Source organism: Pygocentrus nattereri, chromosome 6, assembly GCF_015220715.1.
Source record: "Pygocentrus nattereri isolate fPygNat1 chromosome 6, fPygNat1.pri, whole genome shotgun sequence".
NCBI classification, from domain to species: domain Eukaryota; kingdom Metazoa; phylum Chordata; class Actinopteri; order Characiformes; family Serrasalmidae; genus Pygocentrus; species Pygocentrus nattereri.
The window spans coordinates 11,686,617-11,702,154 of record NC_051216.1 but is presented as its reverse complement, the minus strand read 5'-3'; the positions used below and the strand labels follow the sequence as shown (position 1 = coordinate 11,702,154).

Below are 15,538 nucleotides of genomic sequence, written 5' to 3'. Positions count from 1 at the left end.
GTGCATGCTGGGGACTGTAGTACAGCACATTGTGAAATGCGCTAATAATAATATAAAATTAAAATACTTTTGTGGGCCGGATAGGGCTGTGTGGTGGGCCTGATTTAGCCTGCAGGCCTTGTGTTTGACACATGGGCTGTAGAGGATGGGTTAACTTACTTTCACTCTCATTTCACTGCTCACCACAGTTTGGTGATGCTCCTGCTTAAACACACCTGGTTCTCCTCATTTGGCTGGAGTGTCCCTTTAATATTATGAGTAATACTTAAGTACTTACACTTTGACGTAAGTATTATTTCTCTGCACTGAGTTAGCTGTTCATTACTGCAGCCACACAGGTCTCCTTAATACTAGACATTAGGATATTGTAAAGCAAACGCTTTGGCACTTTGACTTGTAGATAATGTTAGACTGCGGTTTTTCAGATAATAATTAAAATGTGGTTTATTTGCAAATACGATGGCCACCGGGGCAGAAGGTTCTCTCCCAGTGTAATGTGAAGTACAGGCTTTATCCTGACACAGATTCAACAGATGCATTGTGGATAGGTGTAAAGCAAAGTCCCAGACTGTCTAGATGATTCGACAGGGACTGTGGATTCAAGGAACTGTGATGTGAGGACAAATGGACTAGTTCCAAATGGTTGATGGGGCTAGACAGAATTACAATATGGCAACCTTACTGAGACCAAACAATCTAAGTCCATCATTTAATAGCAAGGATTAGGGATTGTGTTTGAGCAGGGAAATCACCAGACTGTGCTGAACACTGCATATATTGGCATATATTTAACATTTAGGGAACATGTTAATATATTTAGCACATTTTAAAACATCAAATATATTGGACCAAAGCTTTAATATGAGCAAATATGCAGTATGTATGTACATACTGTCACTGTTGGACCTTGTATCCAAATTTTGTCCCTTAATTTTTTAACAGGATTTGAAATGGACCTTTACAACGTGTCCTTATAAATGGAGTAGTAGTAATATGGTCGAATATTTTGTAAACAAAATTTTGTTCCATTAACTTCCATTCAAATTTTAGTACAATGTATAATACTACTGCTACTACCACTACTACTACTACCACTACTACTACTACTACTACCACTACTACCACCACTACTACTACTACTACTGCTACTACTACTACTACTACTACCACTACTACTACTACTGCTACTACTACTACTACTACCACTACTACTACTACTACCACTGCTACCATTACTACTACTCCTACCACTACTACTGCTACTACTACTACTACTACTGCTACTACTCCTACTACCACTACTACTACCACTACTACTACCACTCTTACTACTACCACTACTACTACTACTACTACTGCTACTACTCCTACTACCACTACTACTACTACTATCACTACTACTACTACTACTACTACTACTACTACTACTACTAATAATAATAATAATTAATATTATTTATTTATTTATGTATATTCCGTTTGGGAAATTATGAATTATAGATGGGGAACCAAAACAGATTTCACAAAATGTAAGACTCTGGTCTCAGCCAGCCTCTCCACTGTCCCGTTAGTCCTCAATACCAACACCGACCACCAGGGGCCGCTGTGAACACTCACGCATATTAGACAAACCAGCACGTCACTGCAGTGCGACGGGGCTTCTTTAAGCATGTGGCTAATGCTATCTCTCTGACTTTCTGGTTCCCGTGTAAAATGTCGGTCAGAAGCAGCGAGCAGACGGACGATCTGGCTCAGGACGAGCGCAGCGCCAGAGAGGAGCTAAACCGGAGGGTCGGTAAATGAACTGACGCTGCTTTTGTTAAGCAAGTCGCCCTGCATGTCCAACAGGCGTGCATGTCCAGCATGTCCAGGGTATTAATACAGAGCTTGCTGCAAGAACAGCCTCTGCTCTTCTAGGAAGACTTTCCCGTTAGTGACTAGATGTTGGAACATTGCTGTGAGGATTTGATTGCATTCAGCCACAGTAGCATTAGCATCAGTAAGGTCTGGTACTGATACTGGATCACTGCAACCCATCCCAGAGGTTCTGGATGGGGCTCCATCACTAGCTAACGCATTTTATTGGCATTGGGCATGGTGACCTTACACTGTGATATAAGCCCATCAGGAAAACACACAGTACCATTAGTGACTACTGGACACCAACAGGAACATCTTACTTTTAATGCTTTCCATGATTTCTTTTCAGCAGGATAGGCGCATGGGTGACAGAGCATCCCATTCAATTGACAGTTCTTTTCTATGGCGATTACACAAGCTGTGCAAGCACAACATGTGCAACAGAAGATCTGTGTCACTAATGTGTGCACCAGAAAGTAGCTGGACCACTGATTAGAGGTGCTGTCCAGATACTTTGGGACATGTTATCTGTTGATGTTGTTAACAATATAACTCGTGTGTGTCCGCTTATGATTTTGTTTCACAGATCAAGGAGCAAAAGGTTGTGATAGATGAGCTGTCAAATCTGAAGAAAAACAGGGTAAGAATGTCCACAGACACACTGATGAGAACTCACGACCAATAAATAAAATCCTTGAATACGTGTTGCAGACGTCATGACCCCTGGTTCCAGTCACCACCACTGTAAATAAGCCTGAGTCACCAAGTTTTTCTATGATGAAGCATTTCACATCAAATGTATTGTGGAGGATAGGAAATCTATTTTCTATCTATATTGTGCGATTTAATGCACTTGCATTGTCTGAACATCAAAGTTTGCAAACAATCAGCATCAACCGCACTCCAGCACTCCTGACTCCCTGCTAAAGTGTCATACTCATCATTTTCCTCCATTCAAATTTAGCTTTAAATGATGTAAGAATACCAAATTGAAACTTGGGCTGAATGTATCCTTACACCCCAATTATTTACATCTCGAAGATTAAATTATACAGAATATTTTCATAAATCAGTGGTAATTCCCTATAATGACACTTTAGGAGTATGTGTTCTGAAAAAAGAAAAAAAAACAACATTGTCTAATTGTGATACTGGCAAAGTAAACGTTTTTTTTACTGTTTTTTTACAGAAAGTTTACATCCAGCAGCCCAACAGCAACATATTCTTTCTCACAGACAAAGGCGAGACACTGAGCTCCTGTAAAAGTAAGACTTTCACTCTCATGCAGTTTGTCTAATACCATTCTGAGTAGGTCTTAATGCTAATAATGCTCTGATTATTTGATTTTGTTTTCCTACAGAAGAACTGGACAAAATGAAGAGACATTATCAGGACATGTAAAGCTGTGGCAGCTGCTTTCTAGGGAAAATGTGTGGGATCTGCTGTGTAGTGAATTTGACTGCATCTCAATGTGTGCTTCAGAAACATGTGCGTGAAAAGCTTCGTAACAGAGGGCCCGACTGTAGCCAGGATATTACAGATATGGTATTGGATCCAAGTTACAGTTGCCTATTTTCTGCCCATGTACTCCATATGAGGGGAGTCTTGACTCCCCAGCCTCTGCAAGACAAGGATGGAAATATTCTCCTCTGGAATGGTGAGGTGTTTGGTGGTTTAACAGTGGGAGCTGAAGACAATGACACCAAAGTGGTTCTCCACCATCTGTCCTTGTGCAGAAGCCCTTCAGATGTATTATCTGTTCTGTCTCAGGTTAAGGGACCCTGGGCCATCATTTATTACAGGAAAGCTGAACACTGTATTTGGTTTGGTAGGGATTTTTTTGGGAGGAGGAGTCTTCTCTGGAGCAGTGGGCCAGAAGAGTGCTCTTTTACGTTGACCTCAGTGTCCTCGTGCTTGCCAGATTCTGATTCAGCCTATTGGCAGGAAGTACCAGCAGTCGGTGTTTACAGTTTGGATTTGAAGAAGTGTTCATACAACAGAAGTCTGAAACTTGAGCTCTATCCATGGGTTTACATCGGTGATGAGCCCCCAAATGACTTCACTTGTGAAGGTCTGCCCAGTTCTGTCTCCATGGTCATGAATGATTCTGGACTTCTTCTGAATTTTCCTGTTCCTTCAATGAACACATCCTTAACTGCAGCTACACCTAATGACAAACCAAACCAGACTTCTCAAACTTCTCCTGATGACTTAAAGGTGTTTCTGAAAAGCACTGAAAAGCGAGAAATGGTTAGAAATCTAATAGACGTGCTTAGCGAAGCTGTCCGCAGGAGGGTGCAGTGCCTGCCTTACCAGCTTAAACTAACAGAGGAACCCAATGATGATGAAGCCCAAGTTGCCATACTGTTTTCTGGAGGAATTGATTCAATGATTCTGGCTGTTCTTGCTGATCGCCACATACCTGCTGACAGACCAATTGACCTTCTCAATGTTGCTTTTAAACTTCAGGAATCCAAGATCAACCCTGGGTCCACAAAGAAAGGACAGACTAACAAAAGACAGCATGCTAGTGCTGACATTGCCCAGTCAGATCAAGTGAAGTCAAACTGCTTCAATGTCCCAGACAGGATCACAGGCCGAGCTGGGCTGCAGGAGCTAAAAAACCTCAGTCCTGCACGGAAGTGGAACTTTGTTGAGATCAACGTAACTCAAGAGGAGCTTAAGGAGATGCGGGAAAAGCACATCTCTCACTTGGTGCATCCTTTAGACACTGTTCTGGATGACAGCATCGGATGTGCTGTGTGGTTCGCAGCTAGAGGGACTGGCATCATATCAGAGGGAACAGAACAGAGGCGGCACACTTCAACAGCAAAGGTATTAATGCATTTTTACTTTTTAGACTTGAATGTTCCATGACACCCTGGGTACAGGCAAGCTTTACTGTTTATTTGCTCTGTCTGTAGTTGATCCGTCTTGTCTGGGTTTTTTTCCATGTTTTGGAAGGTGGTTTTGACAGGTATTGGAGCGGATGAGCAGCTGGCCGGTTATTCCAGACACAGAGTGCGGTTTAAGACCTCAGGTCTCAAGGGCCTGGTCAAAGAGCTGGCCATGGAGCTGGGCAGAATATCCTCCAGGAATCTCGGACGAGACGACCGCATCATTGGAGATCATGGAAAAGAGGCCAGGTATGTGTAACGTCAGAAAAAGCAATTATATTTCTGTGACCTAAACTAGTCTATTCTATGTTGTGTACACTGACCCCCCCTCCTGTTTTTGCAGTATAGCTTGGAGGGTTAATTGGTAGTTTTATTTTTTCCTTTTTGTTTTTGTATTTATATAATTTTGTCTGTCTTCAGATTTCCCTACTTGGATGAGGACGTGGTGAGCTTTCTGAACAGTCTGCCGGTGTGGGAGAAGGCTGACCTATGTCTGCCCAGGGGAATTGGGGAGAAGCTGCTGTTGAGACTGGCTGCTGTGGAGCTGGGCCTGGGACCCTCTGCTGTACTGCCCAAGAGAGCCATGCAGTTTGGTTCCCGAATTGCCAAGTTGGAGAACCGCCATGAAAAGGCTTCAGATAAATGCAAGAGATTGGTCACAAGTTAGTACAAGCTATTTAAAATGTTTATTACACAAAGATTAGTCTGTTATCATTTTTTCCCAGTTTTCAAGAATTTTAATTAATAAATCTTTTAAATCATGTTCAACCATGCTTGATTGAAAAATTGAAAAACAAATTTTCCAACATGTTTTGACCCAAATAAATCCTATATTAAATAAATATCTGGATTTGTAAGTTGCTCTTTGAAGTATTTGTCACATTCTATGTAAGATGGAAGATTTCCCACATCAAAACGTCCTGAGATCCTGTAGACATACACAGGCCTCCTGAAAAATACAGATTGACACTCTTGGGTGATGACAGGCACATCATACTGGACATTTCAATTAAAGCAAGAAATTACATGCAAATACCTTAATAAGAGCCATGACAGAAATGTTCCTGGGGCATCCCTTTCTTCAATTGGCCCTTCCTATGTGAGAGTTGATTTTTCCAATTAGGCATAGGTTGTCTAAAAGCCATCACATGAACAGCCTTAAAAAACCATAGCTTTTAAATAAAGATCTTCCACTGTATCGATTTGAAAGCACCACTTTTTAAGGAACTGAATGCTAAATGTATTCAGAAAATGTGATCCTGTAAAAACAAATTCATCATTAGTCGTGAATTCACTTGGAAAGTGCAGAATGAGGCTTCCTGTTGATTTATCAGAAGTCTGACTGGTAAATGGTACATTAGTAAAGCAAAACAACTAGACTAAGTTCTGTCAAGGGCACCTGCTACAAGTGATAAACCTCCAGTACCTCCTTCTCCTTCAGGAAGGCATCCAAGAGAGGAAGCGTTGTTCTTGAAAACAAGTAGAAACAGGGACACTGCAAAGAAACAGTTGAATTGAAAATCTAAAGGTATTTTAAAATCATGTGTTCGTGAAGCAGAGCAGTGTCTGTGATGCATGGATGTGTACATACAGCACTGCGTGAGTTTGTCTCTGTTGGAAAGGGTTTCTCTTTCATACACTGCACTCTGAGGTCTGAATCCACCTCCAGGATGCCGTACTTTGATGTTTCTGAGAATACAAAGGAGTCATCATATTAGTAATATGGGGCCATCATTCATAACTGCAGGAATATTTTAATGTTCTGTTTTTCCAACTTATTTTCAATATAAATGAACGTATTCTGATTTAATAACACTTAACAATAACACTTAAAGCAAAACATTACATGTAAAAATTGGCAGTATGTGTATACCGTGCTAGTTTGTCGAAGACCACACCTTTTAGCCCTTTGTTGTGATGTGAGCACTCAAACCTTTCAGGTGTCGTATTCAATGGATAAAGTACCCTTGAAGTGTTTTCAGAAAACAAGTGATAAAACCAAACTTTTGACAGGCAGTGTTCATCAAGCTCACCCTCATCCCTGCACTGATATGACAACACCAAGCTGCTGTCTTTATCCTTCTTCTGCACCTCAGCAAAGCGTTCTGTAAAAGCCCTCAGGCTGAAATCCTCTTTGAACAATGTGTCACTGTAGAAGGACAAAGTGTCATTAATACACTGTATTAAGAGATGGATAGTATCCAGTTACATTTACTTGGTTGCATGTACTCAAAACAGTACACTCACCGGCCACTTTATTAGGTTCAGTTGCTTGTTAACACAAATAGCTAATCAGCCAATCACACGGCCGCAACTCAAGGCATTTAGTCAGGTAGAGGTGGTAAAGACAACATGCTGAAGTGCAGACCGAGCATCAGAACGGGGAAGAAAGGGGATTTAAGTGACTTTGAATGTGGCGTGGTTGTTGGTGCCAGGCGGCTGGTCTGAGTATTTCAGAAACTGCTGATCTACTGGGATTTTCATGCACAACCATCTCTAGGGTTTACAGAGAACGGTCCGAAAAAGAGGAAATATCCAGTGAGCGGTCAGTTGTGTGGACGAAAATGCCTTGTTGATGAGGGGTCAGAGGAGAATGGCCAGACTGGTTCTAGGTGATAGAAAGGCAACAGGAACTCTAATAACCCACCAAAATCTCTGAGGAACGTTTCCAACACCTTGTTGAAAGTCTGCCATGAAGAATTAAGGCAGTTCTGATGGCAAAAGGGGTCCAACCTTTTACTAACCTTTTACTAGTACCTAATAAAGTGGCCAGTGAGTGTATATCCTTTAAAATAGATTCCTCAGTATTTCCAAATGAAAATGTATTTACATCCAATTAAATATAATTGCCAAAAGTAACACTTAGTATTCAGTTGTATCTTCATATCAACATTATATTACTAATACCTTTTTTTTCAGTTTTACTCCACGTTTTGTTGGTTACAGAATCTGGACTGCTTTGGTGGTCTAAAAATGCCACCTTTGCTGACAGATGCTGGATGTACTAAGAAGTTCCACTATACGGTTCTATGAGCTACTCAGTACTCGTACTTGTTCTCAAGTTGTTCTATAGTACAGTATTTTTACTGTCATTAGTCCACTAAAGCAGCAGTACTTGCACTTGAGTGCAGGTTTAGATTATTCTACCCACTTTGATTAGATTTGAAGTAAAGGCTTTTAGATATACCCTCCAATCACTATGATATGATCATCCAATCCAAAATGCTTGACTGCCAGCTGAAGGCAAGCAACCGCACCAAGCCGCTCCTGTGGAAAATAACAAATTTGAAATATTTAAACAAATATAGAAATATTGTGTTTTATCATCCAATTATGCATACAGTGCATCTTCCTGAGGTTGTGATGCAGCACTGAACTTCTTACAGTAGATATACACGCAATTACAATGCAATGAGTACACTGTTCTGTTAAAGGACATGAAACACAGACAACTTTACACCACTGTTGATGGTTACCAGTGTCATACAGTTGAATTAGTTTAAATCAGCTTTCATTTCTTGTTAGCTACGTTAGCCTTGCAGCTCAAGTACAAAGCTAAAAAGGCTCATTTTGGACACGTATTATTAATGTTACCTGATGAACTACGTTTAGGATAAAAGGAGACTTGTGTAAATCTGCTTTTCTAAAAACTACTGTTTTAACTGTGTGAGCAAAGAATGGTGGGACATCGTGGTTCATGAGCTGGTAAAACACATTTCACATCTGCAGTGGTTTAATCAAGTATGTAGGTCAGTGTTTCCCAATCCAGTCCTGGGGGACCCCCAGGCAGTTGTCTTTTGTCTTAGAGTCAAGAGCAACTAGACCAGTTATACTAAGATCTAAAAATGTGGTGCACCACCAAGAGAGTGGGAAACATTAGGACAGCTCACGATCATGTGGCAAAATGCAGTGTACTGCACCTTTAAAGGGCCCATATGCTTGCTCATGGGGGCTTGGATCCGGATTTTCTCTTCTTTTTCTTTCTGTAATACTGATTGTTCTGTAAAGCTGCTTTGTGACAACATCTGTTGTAAAAAGCGCTATATAAATAAATTTTGCTTGCTTGCCCTGTCATGAAAAAACTTTTTTTAATGGCTATAATGTTGTATGTAAACATGGCTAAAGTTTCAAAACATACCACTCCTACTCTTTTCCATGCAAGTCATATATGGAAACTAAGCTGCAATAACAGCCTGTTTCTGTGAGGTCACATAAACCGACACACGTTTATCTAGTCATGCTGAAGTTAAGAGTGTTTCAGTTCAGAGTGCTTTCTACAGCATAGCCAATCAGAATAGATATCATATGCACTATATATCACTGCTGTCGGGAAATAAAACTTCTGATTTGTCGGTTTTTAGTTTCGGATATAATTTGAAAAAGCTTGTTGGCCTTTATGTTGTGTGCAATTTTAATGATGAATACACCAAAAGAAATGGCCCAAAATTACTTAGGAAAATAGCCTTGTTCCACTGACTTGCATTAAAAGTTTTCCTCACCAGGGCACCACCACACATGCTGGACACCATCTGAGCCAAACAAGTTTATCTTGGTCTCGTCAGACCACAGGACATGGTTACAGTAATCCATGTTCTTGACCTGCTTATCCTCAGCAAACTGTTTGCGGGCTTTCTTGTGCGTCAGCTTCAGAAGAGGCTTCCTTCTGGGACGACGGCCATGCAGACCGAGTTGATGCATTGCGTGGCGTATGGTCTGAGCACCTTGTAATTTTAACGAGTCATATGACACCAGAGAGGGACAACGACACAATTGGGCACAATTTGGACATGTTCAGTGTGAGGTGGACTCACTTGTGTTGCCAGCTATTTAGACATTAATGGCTGTGTGTTGAGTTGTTTTCAGAGGACAATAAATCTGCACTGCTATATAAGCTGAACACTGACTACATTAAGTTATAACCAAGTTTCATTTCTATAGTGTCGTCCCATGATAATGAAATATTTGCAGAAATGTGAGGGGTGTACTCACTTTTGTGAGATACTGTGTGTGTGTATATGTATATATGTATGTAAATATGTAAATAAATGAATAAATATGTATATATATATTTTTTTTTTATATACACACACATGCACACACACATTATATATATATATATATATATACACTGCTCAAAAAAATAAAGGGAACTCTTAAACAACACAATATAACTCCAAGTAAATCAAACTTCTGTGAAATCAAACTGTCCACTTAGGAAGCAACACTGATTGACAATTGACAATTTCACAGCTGTTGTGCAAATGGAACAGACAACAGGTGGAAATCATTGGCGATTAGCAAGACACACTCAATAAAGGAGTGGTTCTGCAGGTGGGGACCACAAACCACTTCTCAGTACCTTTCTGCTTTCTGGCTGATGTTGGTGGTGCTTTCACACTCGTGGTAGCATGAGACGGACTCTACAACCCACACAAGTGGCTCAGGTAGTGCAGCACATCAATGCGAGCTGTAGCAAGAAGGTTTGCTGTGTCTGTCAGCGTAACGTCCAGAGCCTGGGGGCGCTACCAGGAGACAGGCCAGTACACCAGGAGACGTGAAGGAGGCCGTAGGAGGGCAACAACCCAGCAGCAGGACCGCTACCTCTGCCTTTGTTCAAGGAGGAACAGGAGGAGCACTGCCAGAGCCCTGCAAAATGACCTCCAGCAGGCCACAAATGTGCATGTGTCTGCATAAACGGTTAGAAACCGACTCCATGAGGATGGTATGAGGGCCCGACGTCCACAGATGGGGGTTGTGCTCGCAGCCCAACACCGTGCAGGACGCTTGGCATTTGCCAGAGAACACCAGGATTGGCAAATTCGTCACTGGCGCCCTGTGCTCTTCACAGATGAAAGCAGGTTCACACTGAGCACATGTGACAGACTTGACGGAGTCTGGAGACGCCGTGGAGAGCGATCTGCTGCCTGCAACATCCTTCAGCATGACCGGTTTGGCAGTGGGTCAGTAATGGTGTGGGGTGGCATTTCTTTGGAGGGCCGCACAGCCCTCCGTGTGCTCGCCAGAGGTAGCCTGACTGCCATTAGGTACTGAGATGAGATCCTCAGACCCCTTGTGAGACCATATGCTGGTGCGGTTGGCCCTGGGTTCCTCCTAATGCAGGACAATGTTAGACCTCATGTGGCTGGAGTGTCAGCAGTTCCTGCAAGATGAAGGCATTGAAGCTATGGACTGGCCCGCCCGTTCCCCAGACCTGAATCCGATTGAGCACATCTGGGACATCATGTCTCGCTCCATCCACCAACGCCACGTTGCACCACAGACTGTCCAGGAGTTGGCAGATGCTTTAGTCCAGGTCTGGGAGGAGATCCCTCAGGAGACCATCCGCCACCTCATCAGGAGCATGCCCAGGTGTTGTAGGGAGGTCATACAGGCACGTGGAGGCCACACACAATACTGAGCCTCATTTTGACTTGTTTTAAGGACATCACATCAAAGTTGGATCAGCCTATCGTGTGTTTTTCCACTAATTTTGTGTGTGACTCCAAATCCAGGCCTCCATTGGTTAATACATTTGATTTCCATAGATTTTTGTGTGATTTTGTTGTCAGCACATTCAACTTTGTACAGAAAAGTATTGAATGAGAATATTTCATTCGTTCAGATCTAGGATGTTATTTGAGTGTTCCCTTTATTTTTTTGGATGGGTGTGTGTGTGTGTGTGTGTGTGTGTGTGTGTGTGTGTGAGGGAGACAGTACAGAAAGAGGAACAGTAACAAAAAAAAACATGTTTAATATTAAAGGGAAACTGGAAAATGGTTGTGCAGTAATAAATTATGACTTCATGGTAACCCTGACCAAGAAAAATCTGGACCCTTTAAAACTAGCCTTGGGTTCACTGTACCTCGTTCTTCCTTGTCCCATCATTCAGTATTTTCACATTGGGGAACTCCTCGGCCCATTTCTGGAAAGCTTCGTGGTGAAGGGCGTTAGTCTGTGGAGCACAAGAACATTTATCAGCTACACATATAACGAGGCTGAAGTTCGCTCCCTGTCTTCTTCGAATTGTCTCGTAACACCTTAAATATTGCCGCAGTTACGTCCTGGAGGTGTTGCAATAATAACTGCTGCAGCACTATTTAAGGTGGACCGAGAAAATTAGAACAAGAAGCTTTCACAGTCGTTATGTAGGTGTGTATATACACTGTTTAAGGGGTGCTGTGATTAAACCAGGGTACCACAGCACCGACATTAAGAAGGAAACAGCGAACTCACGACCACCACCACCGTGTCGACACATGCAGTGTGAGTGAGAGCCCGGAGCCAGTGGGAGAGGAGGACACGACCGCCAATGGGCAGCAGAGGCTTAGCAATGCCCCCCAGATGCTTAAACTCTCCAGTTGGGTCATTCTCGATGCCCCTCTGCAGTCTTGTTCCATATCCTGCTGCTAGAACTACAGCTTTCATGCTAAAGCTACGCGGTGATTTCCTGTAGTTTTTTACTGTAGGACGCTGAGTTACACTCTTTAAAGACCCACATCAAGACCTAACGGGTTTCTACCCTCACATTACTGGTATAAAGGTAAAGCCGTTGTAATCTTTACTTATTTGGAGCCCGACGTGCTGCACTTTGGTCAAAGTTACACGTTTTCTACGTCACGGAGTGAAGCACGCTCCATTCAGAAGTGATCATGCCTGTGCCCTCGATTCCTGCTCCCTACTCCCTACACCCTGTGCCTGCTCCTTGCTCCCTACTCCCTACACCCTGTGCCTGCTCCCTGCTCCCTACTCCCTACACCCTGTGTCTGCTCCCTGCTCCCTACTCCCTACACCCTGTGCTCTGCTCCGTGTTCCCTGCAACCTGTGTCCTGTTCGCTTCTCTGTACTCACTGCTAGCTGGGCCCTTGATCTCTGCTCCCTACTCCCTACTCTCTACTCCCTGCTCCCTATGCACTACTCCTTATTCCTTGCTCCCTGCTGTCTACTCCCTGTTCCCTGTGCCTAACTCTCTACTCAATACTCCCTGCATCTTACTCATTGCTCCCTGCTCCTTATGCCCTACTCCCTACTCTCTTCTCCCTGCTCCTTACTCATTGCTCCCTGCTGTCTACTATCCGTTCCCTATGCCCTACTCTGTACTCCCTGCTCCTTATTCATTGCTCCCTGCTCCTTATGCCCTACTCCCTACTCTCTGCTCCGTACTCATTGTTCCCTGCTCCTTATGCCCTACTCCCTACTCTCTTCTCCCTGCTTCTTACTCATTGCTCCCTGCTCCTTATGCCCTACTCCCTACTCTCTTCTCCCTGCTCCTTACTCATTGCTCCCTGCTGTCTACTATCCGTTCCCTATGCCCTACTCTGTACTCCCTGCTCCTTATTCATTGCTCCCTGCTCCTTATGCCCTACTCCCTAATCTCTTCTCCCTGCTCCTTACTCATTGCTCCCTGCTGTCTACTATCCGTTCCCTATGCCCTACTCTGTACTCCCTGCTCCTTATTCATTGCTCCCTGCTCCTTATGCCCTACTCCCTACTCTCTGCTCCGTACTCATTGTTCCCTGCTCCTTATGCCCTACTCCCTACTCTCTTCTCCCTGCTCCTTACTCATTGCTCCCTGCTGTCTAGTCCTTGCTCCCCATTCCTTATACCCTATACTCTACTCCCCTTCCTTCTCTCTACTTCCTGCTCCCTACTCCCCACTTCCTACTCCCTGCTCCCTACACCTTGCTTCATAAAAGAGTAGAGAGTATGGAGCAGGGAGTAGAGAATGGAGAGTAGGGAGCAGGGAGTAGAGAGTAGGGAGCAGGGAGTAGAGTGGAGAGTAGGGAGCAGGGAGTAGAGAGTAGGGAGTAGGGAGCAGGGAGTAGAGAGTAGGGAGCAGGGAGTAGGGAGCAGGGAGTAGAGAGTAGAGAGTAGGGAGTAGAGAGTAGGGAGCAGGGAGTAGAGAGTGGAGAGTAGGGAGTAGAGAGTAGGGAGCAGGGAGTAGAGAGTAGAGTGTAGGGAGCAGGGAGTAGAGAGTAGAGTGTAGGGAGCAGGGAGTAGAGAGTAGAGAGTAGGGAGCAGGGAGTAGAGAGTAGGGAGCAGGGAGTAGAGAGTGGAGAGTAGGGAGCAGGGAGCAGGTTGTAGAGAGTAGAGAGTAGGGAGTAGAGAGTGGAGAGTAGGGAGCAAGGAGTAGAGAGTGGAGAGTAGGTAGTAGGGAGCAGGGAGTAGAGAGTGGAGAGTAGGGAGCAGGGAGTAGAGAGTAGAGAGTAGGGAGTAGAGAGTGGAGAGTAGAGAGCAGGGAGTAGGGAGTAGAGAGTAGAGAGTAGGGAGCAGGGAGTAGAGAGTGGAGAGTAGAGAGTAGGCAGTAGAGTGTAGAGAGTAGAGAGTAGGGAGTAGAGAGTAGGGAGCAGGGAGTAGAGAGTAGGGAGTAGAGAGTAGAGAGTAGAGAGTAGGGAGCAGAACTGTTATAGCCTTATCTGATTCATGGTAATGTTTTAATGTTGTCCAATCCGTCGCGGCACCTTATTTAATACAGGGTGGAGGTAAACTCTCTGCTGGACGGCAGCTCTCCAGGACCACTGCGCTAGGTTAAACCTGCTGAGTTGTGTTGTTAGCTAACATTATTTTGCTAATAACTATATTATTTATTAATTTACAGCAATACCAGCTGGGTAGTTTGTTCCTTCCAGCCCCACTCTAGGTTAACCTATCGTAACCCCCCGACATGGTAACCATGGTTACCAGTACTGAGCTCGTGATATGAACTAGCGACTTGTCTAAGCAGTTGAGACAACGTCCCCTCGATGGCGCCCTACGTAGGCCGCGTGTACGGCAATTGGAACTCACCCATCGTGCAAAAATGACGACGCAGCGCCCTCAGGCGGTCGAATCCAATATCGCGCCCATCCAGTCCACGAAGCGCGTCGCTGGTTGCCAGGCGCAACGCACTGTTCAAATCACGCTTCGTGATTTTTGTAATCAAGGTAATGAGGAACGTTAGGATGCTGAAGGGCTTTTAAGAGTACGCGAACTTAAGCAGAACATTGTTATTTTATACCGAGTAGTGATCTCGCCGTTTCCACAACAAACACGCGGAGTAGCTTGACTATGGAGAGTCTGCGGAGTCTGCATTTGAAGCCTCTGCAGTCAGTCAGATGTTTGGCTTCCTGCGGCCCCGACAGGAGCTCCAAAGCTTTCGCTGCCCTGGCTGCTCAGAGAGACGCCAGCGCCTTCTTTGAGAAATACAACTGGAGGGAAGTCCAGGAGCTTCTCAGTCAGACTACACACAGCTGGCTGTTCAGTGCTGAAGACTTCGCTCTGCCTGTGGACGCACCACCTGGAGTCATCAGACAAATGAAGAACTTCTCCCACACCAACGCCATCATCCTCGCGCCCTGTGACCCCAGTGTGCCACTGGACTACAAAGTTGTTCAGCAGATAGTGAGGGAGCTGACGGTTGGCATATACTGCTTCAATCAGGTGCCAGGGATCAGCCTTCAGCCCAACTATGACCAGAGCACGTCCTGCCAGCTGCCACCAGCATACTGTGATACCAGAGTAGGGCAGATATTGATCAACATAGACTACACTATGAAGGCCCTCTGGCATGGGGCGTACATACCAGCAGAAAAACGCACCCGTTTCTCCGAGCTGTGGAGGTCCAGCATGAGCGTGGATTCAAATGGCACCCCTCAGACAAAGACAGATGTCTTTGCTGAGTTTCTTACAGCCGGTAAGGCTTGCAGTGTCTTTGCCTTAAAGGGAAATTCCACACATTTTTCAAAATTTCTGCATGATTAGATATTTAAGATGGTAAACCAAGTCATTCGGAGGGGTTCTGTAGG

General features: G+C 44.1%; 4 protein-coding genes across 4 annotated transcripts in view; 3 read left to right on the top strand and 1 right to left on the bottom strand.

The window, feature by feature from the left end:
- The first annotated feature begins 1,660 nt into the window (after positions 1-1,660).
- Positions 1,661-3,363, top strand: LOC108436802 (ASNSD1 upstream open reading frame protein). Its single transcript, XM_017713506.2, has 4 exons — positions 1,661-1,791; positions 2,447-2,500; positions 3,050-3,125; positions 3,221-3,363. The coding sequence occupies exons 1-4, from the start codon at positions 1,714-1,716 to the stop codon at positions 3,259-3,261; spliced, it is 249 nt and encodes an 82-aa protein (XP_017568995.2). The 5' UTR covers positions 1,661-1,713; the 3' UTR covers positions 3,262-3,363.
- Positions 3,259-5,614, top strand: asnsd1 (asparagine synthetase domain containing 1). The gene is made up of 3 exons (XM_017713507.2): positions 3,259-4,695; positions 4,825-5,006; positions 5,178-5,614. The coding sequence occupies exons 1-3, from the start codon at positions 3,289-3,291 to the stop codon at positions 5,422-5,424; spliced, it is 1,836 nt and encodes a 611-aa protein (XP_017568996.1). The 5' UTR covers positions 3,259-3,288; the 3' UTR covers positions 5,425-5,614.
- zgc:136439 (uncharacterized protein LOC678627 homolog) lies at positions 5,425-12,362 on the bottom strand. The gene is made up of 8 exons (XM_017713508.2): positions 11,991-12,362; positions 11,620-11,709; positions 7,945-8,024; positions 6,791-6,906; positions 6,349-6,446; positions 6,184-6,252; positions 5,794-5,852; positions 5,425-5,706 (listed from the first exon to the last, which is right to left on the bottom strand). The coding sequence occupies exons 1-8, from the start codon at positions 12,180-12,182 to the stop codon at positions 5,586-5,588; spliced, it is 825 nt and encodes a 274-aa protein (XP_017568997.1). The 5' UTR covers positions 12,183-12,362; the 3' UTR covers positions 5,425-5,585.
- Positions 12,363-14,628: 2,266 nt separating this feature from the next.
- The window catches only part of ankar (ankyrin and armadillo repeat containing), a 29,646-nt gene continuing 28,736 nt past the window's right edge, over positions 14,629-15,538 (top strand). Inside the window, exon 1 of the mRNA XM_017713460.2 lies at positions 14,629-15,426. Coding sequence (XP_017568949.1) covers positions 14,802-15,426 — 625 coding nt within the window. The 5' untranslated portion in view covers positions 14,629-14,801. The remainder of the gene's footprint in view (positions 15,427-15,538) is intronic.